This window comes from Schistocerca gregaria, chromosome 3 (assembly GCF_023897955.1).
Source record: "Schistocerca gregaria isolate iqSchGreg1 chromosome 3, iqSchGreg1.2, whole genome shotgun sequence".
NCBI lineage: Eukaryota > Metazoa > Arthropoda > Insecta > Orthoptera > Acrididae > Schistocerca > Schistocerca gregaria.
This window is the reverse complement of record NC_064922.1, coordinates 765,669,672-765,687,709: the sequence shown is the minus strand read 5'-3', so window position 1 is coordinate 765,687,709 and position 18,038 is coordinate 765,669,672. Positions and strand designations below refer to the sequence as shown.

Below are 18,038 nucleotides of genomic sequence, written 5' to 3'. Positions count from 1 at the left end.
GAGAAAGAAACATAGTAGGTGAATATGGGATTGGGGGGGGGGGGGGGTAAGAAATGAAAGAGGAAGCCATCTGGTAGAATTATGCACAGAGCATAACTTAATCATAGCTAACACTTGGTTCAAGAATCATATAAGAACATTGTATACATGCAAGAAGGCTGGAGATACTGACAGGTTTCAAATAGATTATATAATGGTAAGACAGTGATTTAGGAACCAGGTTTTAAATTGTAAGACATTTCCAGGAGCAGATGTGAACTCTGACCACAGTCTATTGGTTATGAACTGTAGATAAAAACTGAAGAAACTGCAAATATGTGGGAATTTAAGGAGACGGGACCTGGATAAACTGACTAAACCAGAGGTTGTACAGAGTTTCAGGGAGAGCATAAGGGAACAGTCGACAGGAATGGGGGAAAGAAATACAGAAGAAGAAGAATGGGTAACTCTGAGGGATGAAGCAGTGAAGGTAGCAGAGGATTAAGTAGGTAAAAATACGAGGGCTAGTAGGAATCCTTGGGTGACAGAAGAAATATTGAATTTAATTGATGTAAGGAGAATATATAAAAATGCAATAAATGAAGCAAGCAAAAAAGGAATACAAACGTCTCAAAAATGAGATCGACAGGAAGAGCAAAATGGCTAAGCAGGGATGGCTAGAGGACAAATGTAAAGATGTAGAGGCTTATCTCACTAGGGGTAAGGTAGATACTGCCTACAGGAAAATTAAATGGAGAAAAGAGAACCACTAGTATGAATTTCAAGAGCTCAGATGGAAACCCAGTTGTAAGCAAAGAAGAGAAAGCAGAAAGGTGGAAGGAGTATATAGAGGGACTATACAAGGGCGAAGTTCTTGAGGACAGTATTATGGAAATGGAAGAGGATGTAGGCGAAGATGAAAAGGGAGATATGATACTGCGTGAAGAGTTTGACGGAGCACTGAAGGACCTGAGTCGAAACAAGGCCTCAGGAGTAGACAACATTCCATTAGAACTACTGACGGCCTTGGGAGAGGCAGTCCTGACAAAAGTCACGGATGCAAAATACGTACGCGAATTCTTTCCAGACGAATGAAACAACTGGTACAAGCCGACCTCGAGGAAGATCAGTTTGGAGTAGTTGAACGGAAGGGACAGTGTCTTCAAAGGAGGGTAAAAGATGAACATCAACAAAAGCAAAACGAGGATAATGGAACGTAGTCGAATTAAGTCGGGTGATGCTGAGGGAATCAGATTAGGAAATGAGACACTTAAAGTAGTAAAGGAGTTGTGCTATTTGGGGAACAAAATAACTGATGAAGGTTGAAGTAGAAAGAATATAAAATGTATACTGGCAATGGCAAGGAAAGCGTTTCTGAAGAAGAGAAATTTGTTAACTTCGAGTATTGATTTAAGTGTCCGGAAGTCGTTTCTGAAAGTATTTGTCTGGAGTGTAGCCATGTATGGATATGAAACATGAACGATAAATAGTTTAGACAAGAAGAGAATAGAAGCTTTCGAAATGTGGTGCTACCGAAGAATGCTAAAGATTGGAAGAGTAGATCACGTAACTGATGAGGAGGTATTGAATAGAATTGGGGAGAAGAGGAGTTTGTGACACAACTTGACTAGAAGAAGGGATCGGTTGGTAGGACATGTTCTGAGGCATAAAGGTATCACCAATTTAGTATTGGAGGGCAGCGTGGAGGGTAAAAATAGTAGAGGGAGACCAAGAGATGAATACACTAAGCAGATTCAGAAGGATGTAGGTTGCAGTAGGTACTGGGAGATGAAGAAGCTCGCACAGGATAGAGTAGCATGGAGCGCTGCGTCAAACCATTCTCAGGACTGAAGACCACAACAACAACACCCTTAGTGGGGTGCAGATGTCGAGTATGTAATCCGGTTTTTCCCACACTCGACATAACATGTTCGAGTAAACCTACTGGAAGTTATTGATGCAGTGTCACTGTTCCAGATGGTAATCTTCTAATCTACTTAGAAATTTCAACTTATATGGTGGTTAAAACTGATCACTGAACAGGTCTCCATGGACACCATGCTTTGTGCAATATAATCTGGGCATTAAGTCACAATCGTCTCTCATAGTTTCGAATTGTATCGCCGTCGAAGTGTGACCACAGCGCGTTCTAGAGCCGTGCAGAGTTCCTCATGGAAGACTCCCGGAACGAGGTTGAATTTCATTGGCTGCCGGCAGTATGCAGTGGTGTTCTGTTTTAAACTGGCTCACCTTTAGATGTGAAATATAGTTTATGGGCAGAGTGTGACTGACGACCAGTTGTGCATTTACCGAAACCAATGTGGAAAACAGGAAAGAAACACTGAAGTTGGTCGATGTTCCAAGTCAATAGACATTATTACTCATCGCGGGTTCAATGTGAATCTGACATATCCATGTGTGGCATGCTAGTTCGCAACGCAGGGCCGAATCCTGCCTCGGGTATGGATGTGGGTGATGACCTTAGTTTAGTTAGGTTTAACTAGTTCAACGTGTAGGGCACTGATGGCCTCAAATGTTAAGTCCCATAGTGCTTAGAGCCATTTGAACCATTTGAACAGCGAGTGGAAAAAAACAAACATATATACATTTCCGTGCGAGCTCTGATTTCCCTATTTTATTATGATGATCGTTTCTCCCTATGTAGGTTAGCGTCTACAAAATAATTTCGCACTCGGAGGAGAAAGCGGGTGATTGAAATTTTATGAGTAGAGTCTGCCGAAACGAATAACGCCTTTGTTTTAATGACGTGCGCCTCAAATCCTGTATCATGTCAGTGACACTCTCTTCCTTATTTCCCGATAACATAAAACGTGCTGCTGCTCTTTGAACTTTCTCGATGTAATCCGTTAACCCCATCTGTCAAGAATCTCAGACCGCGCAGCAATACTCCAAAATAAGACGGACAAGCTCACTGTAGGCAGTCGCTTTAGCTGATCTGTTGCATTTTCTAAGCGTTCTGCCAATAAAACACAGTCTTTGGTTTGCCTTCTCCACAACATTTTCTATGTGTTCTTTCCAATTTAATTTGTTTATAATCGTAATACCTAGGTATTTAATTGAATTTACAGCCGGTATATTTTGGTCTATACAAATACTGTTGATGTGGAAGGACTGGAGATTATCTCTCAGGAAGGGGTCAAGTGAATTTTTATGAACTTTCTTGAGCAGGTATAATTTTCGTTTATTTTTGGAAGATTTGGGAAATACAATACTCAATCTCGCTACGATAGCCCTGTGTTCACTAATAACTGCATCCGGTTTCATGCTCATTATTAGCTCAGGATTATTTGTTGCTAATAGGTCAAGTGTGTTTTCACAACCGTTTACTATTCACGTGGACTCATGAAGTAACTGCTGGAAATAATTTTCAGAGACTACTCCCCGCACAATTTCGGGTTCTAATGAGCATAGAAAATGTATCTAAATTAAATGAAAGAAATGTGAAAGCGATGAACGATATCAGAAATGAACATATCATGAAAATTGGTGACAAAGAAGTAGAAGTCACGATTTCTACCCTGAATGCGAATAAATGAATGGCGGACGAAGCAAGGAGGTCATAAAAGGCAACTACCACAGGCAAAGAGGACATTCCTATCAAAAGGAAATCTATTAGTATCAGGCATTGGCCTTAACTTGGGGCAAAAATTTATGAAGAGTTACATCTGAAGCACAGCATTGTTTGTAATTTGTCATGGACTGTGGGAAAACAGGGAAGGAAGCCAAACGAAGTGTTTCATATGTGGTGGCTCAGAAGGGTGCTGAATGTTAGGTGTACTGATACGGTAAGAAGTGAAGAGCTTCACCGCAGAATCGATGAACAAATTGGTATCTAGAAATGACAAAAAGAAGGAACAGGGCGATACGGCATCTGTTACGACTGAGCGCATAAATTCTACTGTATCAGAGGTAGCTGTAAAGATAAAGTTCCACTTCCTGGCCGTATACAGGCCAATGCGACCCTATCGACCACAGGTCATCCTCTACCCATACTGTCGTCGGATGCCGTGAGGAGGGACATCTAGTCAGCACGCTGCTCACCAGGTCGATTTTTGACGTTGGAACCGCCACTGACGACTATAGAAGCTCTTCGGTCAACTTCACGTGATTGAACTCAATCCTTGGAGTCTTTCCCCTAGCAAAAATCCGTGGCAGTACCGGGAATAGAAACCGGGCCACCCGCACTGACCACTGAGCTACGGAGGCGGATTATAGGGAGCTGCAGAGGTTAAGAATCTGTAGAAGAAGACAGGCATTGGGGTGTATCCAATAAATAAGAGCGGACGATGAGTGTAAGTGCTACACTGAGCTGAAGAGGTTATCAGAAGGAAGGGCGAGCCGGACTAGCAAGAAAACTGACGGAGAGAGAGAGAAAGAGAGGAGAGAGAGAGAGAGAGAGAGAGAGAGAGAGAAGTCGGAGCATAACTTCTTTCTTTGTATGTTTCACTGGTGTCATGTTCCGCGCTGACGCAGGGTCGGCAGTGTTTTTGGAACGGATTTGGCAAGGTTAGTGGAAAGAGGTGGCCGGATGCCCTTCCTGCCGCCAACCTGGGACTGCATTAGTGTACCCTTACCGTCTGCGTCGAGTGTAATTAATGGAATAGCGCGAGTGTCTTAAAATGTCTGCGAGTCGTGTAACTGAGGCGGAACGTGGGGACCAGCCCGGTATTCACCTAGCGGGATGTGGAAACCGCCTAAAAACCACATCCAGGCTGGCCGGCACACCGGCCCTCGTCGTTAATCCGCCGGGAGCATTCGATCCGGGGCTGGCGCGCCTACCCGAGTCCAGGAAGCAGCGCGTTAGTGCTCTCGGCTACCCTGGCGGATCCGAAGTCGGAGCATAACACGGTCGTCGAACTCGGCGGCCGTTAGCAGACTGCCGTACCTTGATGGCCTTCTCCATGGCGTCGGCCTGGCCCAGCGTCTCCCCTCGCACCAGCTTGCGCTGCATGACCTGCGCGGCCAGCATGAACGGCGTGAAGGAGACGGCCACCAGCCCCAGGCGCCACTCGTAGTACACGGCCAGACCCACCGCCAGCACCAGCGTCGCCAGCGACTGCACGATCGAGCCGATCCGCTGGCCCGTCGCCTGTGGATATACGTGTAACACCAGTTTACAACACCCGCTGCAGCACGGCCCACTTACACTCGAAAAAGTTCAGATGTACGAACGTCCTATAGCTGCTTAAGTCATACACTCCTGGAAATGGAAAAAAGAACACATTGACACCGGTGTGTCACACCCACCATACTTGCTCCGGACACTGCGAGAGGGCTGTACAAGCTATGATCACACGCACGGCACAGCGGACACAACCGCGATGTTGGCCGTCGAATGGCGCTAGCTGCGCAGCATTTGTGCACCGCCGCCGTCAGTGTCAGCCAGTTTGCCGTGGCATACGGAGCTCCATCGCAGTCTTTAACACTGGTAGCATGCCGCGACAGCGTGGACGTGAACCGTATGTGCAGTTGACGGACTTTGAGCGAGGGCGTATAGTGGGCATGCGGGAGGCCGGGTGGACGTACCGCCGAATTGCTCAACACGTGGGGCGTGAGGTCTCCACAGTACATAGATGTTGTCGCCAGTGGTCGGCGGAAGGTGCACGTGCCCGTCGACCTGGGACCGGACCGCAGCGACGCACAGATGCACGCCAAGACCGTAGGATCCTACGCAGTGCCGTAGGGGACCGCACCGCCACTTCCCAGCAAATTAGGGACACTGTTGCTCCTGGGGTATCGGCGAGGACCATTCGCAACCGTCTCCATGAAGCTGGGCTACGGTCCCGCACACCGTTAGGCCGTCTTCCGCTCACGCCCCAACATCGTGCAGCCCACCTCCAGTGGTGTCGCGACAGGCGTGAATGGAGGGACGAATGGAGACGTGTCGTCTTCAGCGATGAGAGTCACTTCTGCCTTGGTGCCAATGATGGTCGTATGCGTGTTTGGCGCCGTGCAGGTGAGCGCCACAATCAGGACTGCATACGACCGAGACACACAGGGCCAACACCCGGCATTATGGTGTGGGGAGCGATCTCCTACACTGGCCGTACACCTCTGGTGATCGTCGAGAGGACATTGAATAGTGCACGGTACATCCAAACCGTCATCGAACCCATCGTTCTACCACTCCTAGACCGGCAAGGGAACTTGCTGTTCCAACAGGACAATGCACGTCCGCATGTATCCCGTGCCACCCAACGTGCTCTAGAAGGTGTAAGTCAACTACCCTGGCCAGCAAGATCTCCGGATCTGTCTCCCATTGAGCATGTTTGGGACTGGATGAAGCGTCGTCTCACGCGGTCTGCACGTCCAGCACGAACGCTGGTCCAACTGAGGCGCCAGGTGGAAATGGCATGGCAAGCCGTTCCTCAGGACTACATCCAGCATCTCTACGATCGTCTCCATGGGAGAATAGCAGCCTGCATTGCTGCGAAAGGTGGATATACACTGTACTAGTGCCGACATTGTGCATGTTCTGTTGCCTGTGTGTATGTGCCTGTGTTTCTGTCAGTGTGATCATGTGATGTATCTGACCCCAGGAATGTGTCACTAAAGTTTCCCCTTCCTGGGACAATAAATTCACGGTGTTCTTATTTCAATTTCCAGGAGTGTACTAATGTATTGAACAGTATCCTGATAAGTGGGTACCGAATATTCCGATTCGAAAAATTATGAGCTCATAAACCAAGCAAGCCAGAAAAAATCTAATCATCTCTCCTCAGGTCTATGTACAAGCTCACAAACTTGACCTGGCAGCAGAAAAGGTGAGTGACTTTAAGTATGAGTTGTTGTAACATCAAATAATAAGTGAATCAAGTAGAATGATTTTGTAGGTTCCAGCTCACTAACTCACTCACTAGCTCATTACTGCATTTTCTAATTATCTCAACCGATTTCTTAAATTCATTCTATTTAAATTATTCCACCGATTTCTGAGCTTTAGCTCAATACCTCATGTTTGGAATATACCGATTTTCTCTATTTACCTCATTTTTTCGTTCACCAACCGATTTCTGAGTTCTTTATTTCGTATAAATGTGAACGCAAGAAAATAAATTTAATGACCCATTTCCCTAGGTGAACGTAAGAAATTTAATTTAATATCATTTTTATAAAAGGTGAACGTAAGAAAATAAAATAAAATGAATTGGTTAACGAAGGTAAATTAGTCACTTTCAGTTTTTACTTTCCGAAAATACTTTGAAAGGAAATGTAAACACGAATCCAGCGTCTCTATAACCTTTTCTAGTTTTTTATTCACTTACATAATTAGAAATTTTCAGTAAGTATTCTATGTTGTGCATCGTGTGTAACATTCTTCTTACCATACATAACTATATAAGCAAGTGTATCATTCTGAAGTTTATCGTTAAAAGTTGCACAAAATTTCATAGTCGGCTTATGTGTAGTTACCACATTCTTTCTACGAGTCATGTTGATTAAATAAATGGGATAATTCGTTATGAAACTAAGTGGACTAATATCTGTGTCTGCTTTCAGTATAGTAATTCGTTTAAAATCAAGAAATGCATCGTATGCTTTGATAAATTATTTAGTGGGTTAATATTCCACAGTTCCTGTGGAAAAATTTCGTTTCTACTGTTTTTCAAATATATATTCTGTAGTTCAACGTGATCGAATAATAACGAGTCAACTAACTGATTATTTTTTCGATTTGTCTGAAACGTAAGAAACACGAGATATGGCATATCAAACTCCACATAATTATAGTAATTCGTGATATCTCACTCAAAATTGTTCTTTCCACTCAATCCAGCAACTTCTTCAGCATGAAGTTCATAAACGAGAACGGAATTTTCGGATTTTTCAGAATATGTTCTCGATGTTCAAGATTTTAATCTGGTTCATATTTAACAATAGGAACACGAATATCCATAGACTCTACAACAATTTTTGCCTTCTTTTGGAAGAGTGTCTTTTACTTCAATTCCAGCATCATTTCTGTCAGCCCATCGAAGACTTGTGTCTCCAGAAGTAGAACTACGCGTAAAAATTACAGTTCAATCTCCTTCCCGCATAATTTCGTGGTAATCTTTAAAAAATCAATCAACCATTGACAACAGATCAATGACTTCATTTCTCTTGTCTTTATTTTTCCAATGTTAAGAATATGTCTTTCTAAGCTTATTTTGTCAGTAACAGAGGAAGTCAGATGCAGTAAAACTGATGAAATAAAAGGATGTTCAATTCCAGATAAAATATTATTCCCTTTCTTTATTGTTATGAAGTCAAACAGTTTTGCTACGTAATTATCGATTACTCGCTTAGTTGATTTTCCATCGTACATAGGATAATCCATTCCATCAGGTCCATTAATACTGAAATTAATGTACAATTGTTCATGATTTGGATGAAGCCAACCATCGTCAATATTTATTTCAATCTCTGTATCCTTGTTGGGAGCATTTAAATTATTTTTTGTTTTCTCATTCACAGGGAACGAGCAAAACTGATAACTCTCAATTTTATTCGTGATTCAATAAGGAAAAAAATCTATTAAGACATTTGTAAAACAACTGTTACAATAGCACCATTAAAGTCAATTAAATTATCGCTTTCATCAGTAATTTCTAGTTCTAAATAGGATCAAAAACAGGAATATTTAAAGGCTTGAATGAAGCAATAATGTTAGATTCTCTGTGAGAATGATCAATATACCTTACAAAAATTCCATCAACGAGATTAAAATTTATCTTGATTCTACTGAAGCACATGCCTGCAGTTTTTAAACATTCTGACAGGCAATTTAATACAGGATATAACAAAACAACAGGGACGAATGGGCAATGGAGAATGCATTGAACAACAAGTGGAGGGTAGCAGTCCATTTCCGGAGATGTCACCGAACAATGTTACAGTGCCTCTAATTTAAAATGCCCGGTCATTAAGCAACCTCACTGCCAGTAACGAGATTTTGTACGTCGTCGTCTCTACTGCCTCTGCGCGGTCTCTGCGGTGACGTATTAGGCGTGCAGCGTTCGACGCCATCTAACGAACTGACAAACTGCGTGTTGTTAGGGCCAATGTGATACCGCTTGCGACCGATCTCTGTACAAATTCACGTGTGTTGCAGAAGAGTAGCCCAGCAAAAATTGTATGTTCCTACAACTTGAAAGTTACGCTGGATGACGTGTTCGGACATACGTTCCCAGCCTCAGTTCGTTCCTCCAGACACAGACTCTAATCCTAAGAAGTTGGTTGTTTACGTTGTTTTAGACACTATATAACATTTTGCATTATTGTGTTATTTGTAACCTTAATTACAATGTGTGATTATGGCAGCCGCCAATCTCGCCAGTAATATGACTAAAAAAAATGGATCAGACGCTATTGTTGGAAAAAATTAAATAATAAATTTAAAAAATCGAAAGAAGCCATCTGATACGGCTTTTTCTGAGTTACAGATGTTCCTACATAAATTGTAATTTCTTTCAGAATGTCGTCGTGGATCTATGGCATTCATAAATGAGTATTTTACAGATCTTCCCAAAACGCAAGTCAGCGGTAGAATCTGCTCACTAAAAATCGTTTGAGAAAATACTTGACATAAAAAGAGGTATGTAGCAAACTAAATGCGTTTCATCTGAAGACTGTCAGTCTTTCAAAGCCACACCGACGAACTTTCGCTTTGTCCTCACATCAGAAATGTGTACCCGGTAGTACGAACATACTCCCTTCTCGCAAATTTCGAAATCCTTGATCAACGTTTTTTTCACCATGTTGTCAGTGTCAGTTTGGAATAAAACATTTCGCAAATATTGCCGCCCAACTTTCTATTGCCACGCAGACTTCCATACAAAAACACAAGCAACGTTACGCAGATCTTTGCGCTTGGGATATTTCCCCCTTACTTTTGTGAAACACGTCATTGAGGACATTCATTTTCAGCTACAAGCATCCCATTCCAACTATTAAGGTGAGTTACCTTACTATACTCCAGACCTATCAAATACGCAGGTACAAGCAGTGGAACAAAGCCTTTCACAGAAAAGTGTTAAACTGAGGACAACATAAGACTGCTAATGCACTGTGGAACTGTACAAGACGAAGTCGAGCACGGAACGCCTGCGCCCCTTCGGTTACGTGTAAGTTCGTACTCACCCCCTGAACGCTGGCGGCGTCCCCGGACAGACGGGCACAGAGCGCTCCCGTGCTGTTGTTCTTGTCGTCGAACCAGGCCACCTCCTGGCGCAGCATCGCCGAGAACATGAGACTTCGGACGCGCATCGTCAGCTTCTCTCCAGCTATGCCGTACATGAAAATCTGTAACCGTACGAACACAAGCACACGTTCATCGCTCTGATGTTAGGTGAAGCACACACAAAATTTATTGGACGCACGGAGCTGTTGTCAATGAAGCTGTAGGCCACGGAATAGTCCAAGAGGTAGTCTGACAACAGTTGTTGCAAATACTCTACAAGCCTCGTAATTTCTTGCCTATCACTTTTACGGGGAGCCACCTCAGAAAGTAATCCATTGTCGATAGGACATGTGGACGGGCGTTTTGAACCGTCCAATTTATTATAGTAGTGCTGCTAATATTTCCACAAATCACTATCAAAATTTATTGTGATGCTTAGTTTATGCGAAATCGACGTGAGTATGGCATATAATATTCTAACGTTCTTAATTGCAACATACTGTTACATTTGTCTAAATAATGATTACCGTTTTCATTCAAATTTTAAACATCTTCAAGTCCAACCCGTTACTTTTATGTGCTACGCGCAGCTGCCAAAAGTCTCTAGGGCACATACATTGAAAAGTCGTGAATTAGAAAGGAGAATTACGAAGGCTGCGTACAGCAGATAAAACTGATCGACTTCTCTGCGACTACGATGGATCTGAAAGTATTCAAAATCTGAAAAATTCGGTAATCGTTTTGCAGACTAATGAGACATTTGACTGCGATACAAAATGTTACAATAATGATGAGGTATCGCCGATATACCTCCACGTAACGCCATGTCAAGCTTACATACACTATATATAGTCTCATCATCGGGCACCAGACGATCTTCAAATTCTAGTACCGCGAGCATTCGTCAAAATCTAGAGGATACCACAAGGATATCAGCTGAAGTCTCGTGTGGAGCAGTAACATGCTAAACTCGACACTTTGGCAGACTTTATTGTGGCATTCTTGTGTTTTGGTCACATCTGATAAGAATTCTATATAGTCCTCAAATCGACTGTACATGAATTCAGCGTCCAAAATTAATTCTTATATCGCTGTAGCGTATCACGTAAAAGTAACGGGTTACTCTGCGACTACAATGGATTTGAAGATGTTTAAAATTTGAATGAAAGCGGTAATCGTTATTTAGACAAATGTAACAGTATGTTGCAAATAAGAATGCTAGAATAGCATATGCCGCACTTAAAATACACGTTGTTAAAGCAATAATAATATTATTTGTCCTCCATTGATTTCTTAAACTGTTAATTATTTATTTAATATTTAATACCTGGAAAGTAGAATCCAATATTAATAAACGAGTACGCAAATCGTTTACAATTTTTTGCTCCGAGGCTGCTGCAAACAAGGAGAAGACTGAGACAGATACCAGACATGAAGTACAAACTCGTATGGGCGTGATTAAATATCACGTAAATGTAATGAGATCAGTGCACTACACGTGGTTGCCTTAAAGGGTCATTTTATACGACGTTAAGATTCTGACATACTAACATCGCATTGCACTATGTCCCTATTAACATTGTTTTACAATCTTTTAGAGATAATGACGTTCAAAAGGAAACGGTACTGTCACCCAAAACTCACAAGAGGTGTCGTTAGACTGTTGTCGATCCTTCCTTGAGCGACTACAAACATAGTATTGCTGCTTACTCTTCTGTGTACCATGCGCTAGCAAGACTTGCATTTGAGGAGGAGGAGATTAGTGTTTAACGTCCCGTCGACAACGAGGTCATTAGAGACGGAGCACAAGCTCGGATTAGGGAAGGATGTAGAAGGAAATCGACTGTACCCTTTCAGAGTAGCCATCCCTACATTTGCGTGAAATGATTTAATGAAATCACGGAGAACCTAAATCAGGATGGCCGTCCTCTCGAATGCGAGTGCAGTGTGCTAACCACTGCGCCACCGCGCTCAGTGGACTTGCATTTCAGGCTAATTTACTGTTGCCCTTAATCCACATTTCTTCTGTGTCAGCATTGCACTTCATTCGCAAATAACATAAAACGGATTACAATAAAAAACTATGGATACGCTTCTTCAATTTCTCCGTGCGTATTTTATGACGAAATAAATCTCGGGTGAGCAGCCTGGTATGAGTGTGCATATAACACAATATTTCGGCAATCGACCACGTTGCCATCATCAGGTGCGCTGATGTACTGACCGGCGGTGGGCCGGCGCCAGGTATATATAGGACAATCCCCCTCCCGCTCCTCCCACAGGCGCTTCCTATGAGTCGGTGCGGTCCGCGCTCCGTGCGCGGTTCAGGTGCAGCGTCCGTCCTGCCGCCGTCTGGGCGCTGCGTCCTAGGACTTCTCGTTCAGGAGGGTCTGCCGGCATCGCTCTCGTTATTCTTGCCTCCTCCTCGGAAATCGGCACACTCCTGGAAATATCCTTTTTCTTCTTAATCTGGGTGATTGCAGGTTCCCACGCCTTGCAAAGGCTATGAGCGCTGTCGCGATTTAGTTGTGGCTCCCTTACTCTAATCTCTATGGCTTCTTTGAGGACACAGTCCCAGTATTTGGAGGTCTGTGTCAGGACTTTGGTTTAGTCATAATCCATGCTGTGAAGTTCCGACAGGCAATGCTCAGCGATTGCCGACTTACAGGGCTGTGGCAGTCTAGTGCGCCGTTGATGTTCTCGGCATCGGTCCTCAATGGTACGAATGGTCTGACCTATGTTTACACTCCCGCATTGGCAAGGTGTCTGACACACCCCTGATTTACGTAGACCGAGGTTGTCCTTGACACTACCAAGAAAGCTCTTGGTTTTGCTTGGAGGACGGATAATGGATTTCACTTGGTGTTTACGTAAAATGCGGTCTTCAGATGGTCCAATTTGGAAGTAAGACCGTCGTTCGCAGAAACGGTTACACCTGCAGCACCGGCGGATATTGAGGATCAACCTCAGGAGGAGGCGGCCTTGGCTATTATTCCGTTTTGTGGGGCCTTATCCGGAAAAAATTGGGTGCATTTTACGTAAACACCAAGTGAAAACCATCATCTGTCCTCCAAGCAAAACCAAGAGCCTTCTTGGTAGTGTCAAGGACAACCTCGGTCTACGTAAATCAGGGGTGTATCAGACACCTTGCCAATGCGGGAGTGTAAACATAGGTCAGACCATACGTACCACTGAGGACCGATGCCGAGAACATCAACGGCACACTAGGCTGCCACAGCCCTGTAAGTCGGCAATCGCTGAGTATTGCCTGTCAGAACTCCACAGCATGGATTATGAGCAAACCAAAGTTCTGACACAAACTTCCAAATACTGGGACTGTGTCCTCAAAAAAGCCATAGAGATTAGAGTAAGGGAGCCACAACTAAATCGCGACAGCGCTACAACCTTAGGAAGTTGTGGGAACCCGCGATCACCCAGATTAAAAAGAAAAAGGATATTTCCAAGAGTGTACCGATTTCGGAGGAGGAGGCAAGAATAACGAGAGCGGTGCCGGCAGACTCTCCTGAACGAGAAGACCTAGGACGCAGCGCCCAGACGGCGGGAGAACGGACGCTGTACCTGGACCGCGCGTTGGACGCGGACCGCACCGACTCATAGGAAGCGCCTGAGGGAGGAGCGGGAGGGGGATTGTCCTATATATACATGGCGCTGGCCCACCGCCGGTCAGTACATCAGCGTACCTGATGATGGCAACGTGGGCGATTGCCGAAATGTTGTGTTCTGTGCACACTCATACCAGGCTGTACACCAGAGATTTATTTCGTCAACTATGGATACCGTTCCAGTAGTAAAATATAAGACGACTGCCACTCGGAAACATCAGAAAAAAAACACTACCGTGTCTCAATTATCCATTGCGGGGATTCGGGTATGTCTTCTCGGAATACTGTCTTGTGCAATTATCCAATTGGAAAATCAGACAGTGGTATATTCGCAGATAATAGAGAACGTCAGTCTTAGGCGCACATCTGTAACGATGTATCGGTCCCTTACGACATGGGTAGATGGAGTGGGGAACTTTAGTAGGCTAGTTGCAGGCATTTGGGAATCTGAAGTCACGAGACAAAGTTGTTGTGTGTTCAATAATTAAATGTTCCTTATCTACGCCCTCCACATAAGATAGAAGTATATTATACGGTTGAGAAGGAGTTTCATAATTTGTAACGATAAAGACGTACAGTAGGCGCCAGTGCTAACAGTTAAGTATGTGGAGCAATCCTCAATGCTTGTAATCAGAGTACAGTTAGCATTGAAGATAAAATGTAAAGTTTACTTATGAAACAGGAGGGAATACATACCATATTCTCAGAAGAAATTTTCGTCAGGAGGAGATAATGTACGGATGAGACCCGAACGGAAAAGAAGGATTTAGCAGAAATATTTTGGCTGGAACATACGCCGACTTGGAAGTAAACATCTTTGGTCATGGCCTTTCCGCAAAGCGTTTTCTAACAACTGAACGGCGACTCAGACGTATATAGTTTCGTTGTGGACAGCAACAGATTTTACAGAAATACAGTGTTCTGCTAATAGTTGTATCACTTCATGCTATATGGGTGCAGGAATATCCAGTAGGAAACTTGATTTTACGCAAGTACCGCCTAAGGATACATAATCTGCAAAATATCCTATAAATATATGAAGTCAGTAATCACAACTTTTTGCTCCAGTATCACAAGATGCTTTCGCCTCTTCTAGTAGCCAGTATACATGGTGCGAGACAGGTATATGAATTCAGCTGTTTGCATCGCGAAAATACAGTACTGATAACAATGTGAACTGTCTGTTCAGGAGATCTAAAAACACTGCCGTCCACGGATATGTCATGAAGTATAGCTTCTCTCAAATCAATCGTAAACATAGTCTTTCCTGAATAAATTTTCACTGTTCTGCGAGGTGTGAGCTGATCTGATACCTCCTAGGAGATTAAAACTGTTTGCCGGATCGGGAATCGAACCTAAGGTTTTTGCCATCCGTGAGCGAGAGCTCTACCGACAGAACTATCCAAGCACGATTCATGAATCGCTGTTACAGCTTCACGTCCAACAGTGCTCTTCTCCTACCTTTCAAGCTCCAGAGAAGTTCCCTTGCCTACGTTGTGGCACTAGCATTCCTGGAAGTAAGGTAGGAGAAGAGGTACTTGCCGAATAGCAACAGTGAGAACAGGTCGTGAATCGTGCTTGGATAGTTCAGTTGATAGACCAATTGACCGAAAAAGGCAAAAGTCACAGGCTCTAGTCCACGTCCGGCTCACTGTTTTAATCTACTGAATTAGATAAAGTTAAGGAGCGGGGAGAGAAAACTGGTTGGCTTACATAAGGGCAGCCGTTTTTATAGTACGAATTTCACTTCAGTTAAATAGCTAAAGTGCAAAGTATGAATCAATCAAAACAGAATTCAGTTACGCCGACAAATGTTAAGACATGTGGGAATGATTTGCATTGTAGGGTAACACACAGACTAGGATGTATACCGAGTGATTCCGTGATGATGTTCAAACTTTCATGGTTTATACAGTAGGGGAAATGTATCAATTTGAAGTAAAGGACCCTGGTCCGGAAACGATGATTCGAAAGTCTGAGCGGAAATCGTTCTGTTACCTCCGATAGTGAAATGAATGTACTAGTACCGTTGTTGCTAAGATTGTAGGACCGAAAAATGAGCAAAATTACTAGTAAACACGGCCACTGAAATACATACAAGACATGATTTTTAAATAAGAACCATTTAGACTTTTCCTAGCAATTTAATTTTTGCATGAAAGCCAGTACTTTAATCTACTTTTCCTATATAATTACTACCAATACTCGGCTATTTACGTTTGTCTGTATTTGAAATGCCTTCTCCGATTGGGAATCCCGTAGCCTCTGCAGTACGATCTGTGACTCGTTTTCTTAGTGCTAATCATGTGAAGTGACTGAAATTCATCTTTAAATCAGTGAAATGAATGGGTAAAACATTATGAGCGGTAGGATTGTACGGAGATGGGTGAGTGCTTTTAAATATGGCTTTGAGAATGAGCGAGGAACTAAGTGGGCGACCTTCAGTATATATTGAAGATTTTGTGCAGAAAGTTGATAAAAATGTGAAAGAGAACGCTTTCGACGTTATGTGAAGAGTTTTATCAAGTGTCACGGAGGATGCATTATGCAGTTGTTGCCTAATTGGGTGGTAGATTTCTATGAGGATCGTATTCGAAAGCTTGTTGTATGACAGGATAAGTGACTTCATATTAGTGGGAATTATGTGGAAAAGCAGGTTAAAGTGCAGCCTTTCATATAAAAATAAATATGCTAAGAAAAATCTTCGTGTTTTATTTTTATTCGAAAACGGTATTTATTTAAAGAACACACCTCGTACTTTCAGAGTTACGAGCAGAAGTAGCGAAGCAGAAAAAGAGCTCATAGTTCTTAAGGTATTCGTTATAGAGCCCATGTTTACTAAACATTTATTATGTGTGACCCTCCTACTAACACCAGTGGAAATTGTCTACTGTACAGACTCAGCAAAAACAATACCGGTACACGTTTTCCACTGTCAGAGATACACTATGGGAACAAAAGTATCCGGACACCCCAAAAACATACGTTATTAGGTGCATTGTGCTGACACATACTGCCGGGTATTCAATTTCAGCGACCTCAGTAGTCATTAGACATCGTGAGAAAGCAATATGGTACCCTCCATAGAACTCACGGATTCCGAACGTGGTCAGGTGATTGAGTGCCACTTGTGTCATACGACTGTACGCGAGAGTTCCACACTCCTATACATCCTTCGATCCACTATTTCCGATGTGATAGTGAAGTGGAAACGTGAAGGGACAAGTACAACACAAAAGCATACAGGTCGACCACGTCTGTTGAATGCGAGAGACCGCCTACAGTTGAAGAGAGTCGTAAAGTGTAATAGGCAGACATCAATCAAGACCATCATGCAGGACTTCCAAACTGCATCAAGATCCACGGCAAGTACTATGACATTTAGGTGTGAGGTGAGAAAACTTGGATTTCATGGTCGAGCGGATGGTCATAAGCCACACATCACCCCGGTAAATGTAATATGACGCCTCTCTTGGTGTAAGGAGCTAAAGATTGAACGATTGAACAGAGTAAAAACGTTGTGTAGAGTACGAATCACTGTACAGAACGTCGTGATCCGATGGCAGGGTGTTGGTATGGCGAATGCTCGGTGAACGTCATCTGCCAGCATGTGTAGCGCCAACAGTAAAATTCGGGGGCGGTGGTGTTCTGGTGTGGTCGTGTTTTTCATAGGGGGGGGGGGGGGGGGAGGTCTTGTACCACTTGTTGTTTTGCTTTCACTGTCGCAGCAGAGGCCTACACTGATGTTTTAAGTTCCTTCTAGTTTCCCACTGTTGAAGAGCAATTCGGGGATGTCGATTGCATCTTTCAACACGATCGACCACCTGTTAATAATGCACGGCCGGTGGAGGAGTGGTTACACGATAATAACATCCCTGTAATGGAATGGCCTGACCTGAATCCTATAGAACAGCTTTGAAATATTTGGAACGCCGACTTCGAGTCATGCCTCACCGACCAACATCGATACCTCTTCTCAGTGCAGCCCTCCGTGAAGAATGGGCTGCCATTCCCCTAGAAACCTCCCACAGCTGATTGAACGCATGCCTGCGAGAGTGGAATTTGTCATCAAGGTTAAGGGTCGACCAATACCATACTGAATTCCAACTGACATCAAGGTTAAAAAAATGGCTCTGAGCACCATGGGACTTAACATCTGTGGTCATCAGTCCCCTAGAACTTAGAACTACTTAAATCTGACTAAACTAAGGACATCACACACATCCATGCCCGAGGCAGGATTCGAACCTGCG

General features: G+C 43.5%; 1 protein-coding gene across 2 annotated transcripts in view; it reads right to left on the bottom strand.

Annotated features, from left to right (window-relative positions):
- The window catches only part of LOC126354014 (ATP-dependent translocase ABCB1-like), a 212,921-nt gene that overhangs the window by 49,056 nt on the left and 145,827 nt on the right, over positions 1–18,038 (bottom strand). For both annotated transcript variants that reach the window (XM_050003333.1, XM_050003332.1), the window contains exons 15-16: positions 10,123–10,284; positions 4,886–5,089 (exon numbers count right to left, since the gene is read on the bottom strand). In XM_050003333.1, the coding sequence (XP_049859290.1) occupies positions 4,886–5,089; positions 10,123–10,284 (366 nt within the window). The remainder of the gene's footprint in view (positions 1–4,885; positions 5,090–10,122; positions 10,285–18,038) is intronic.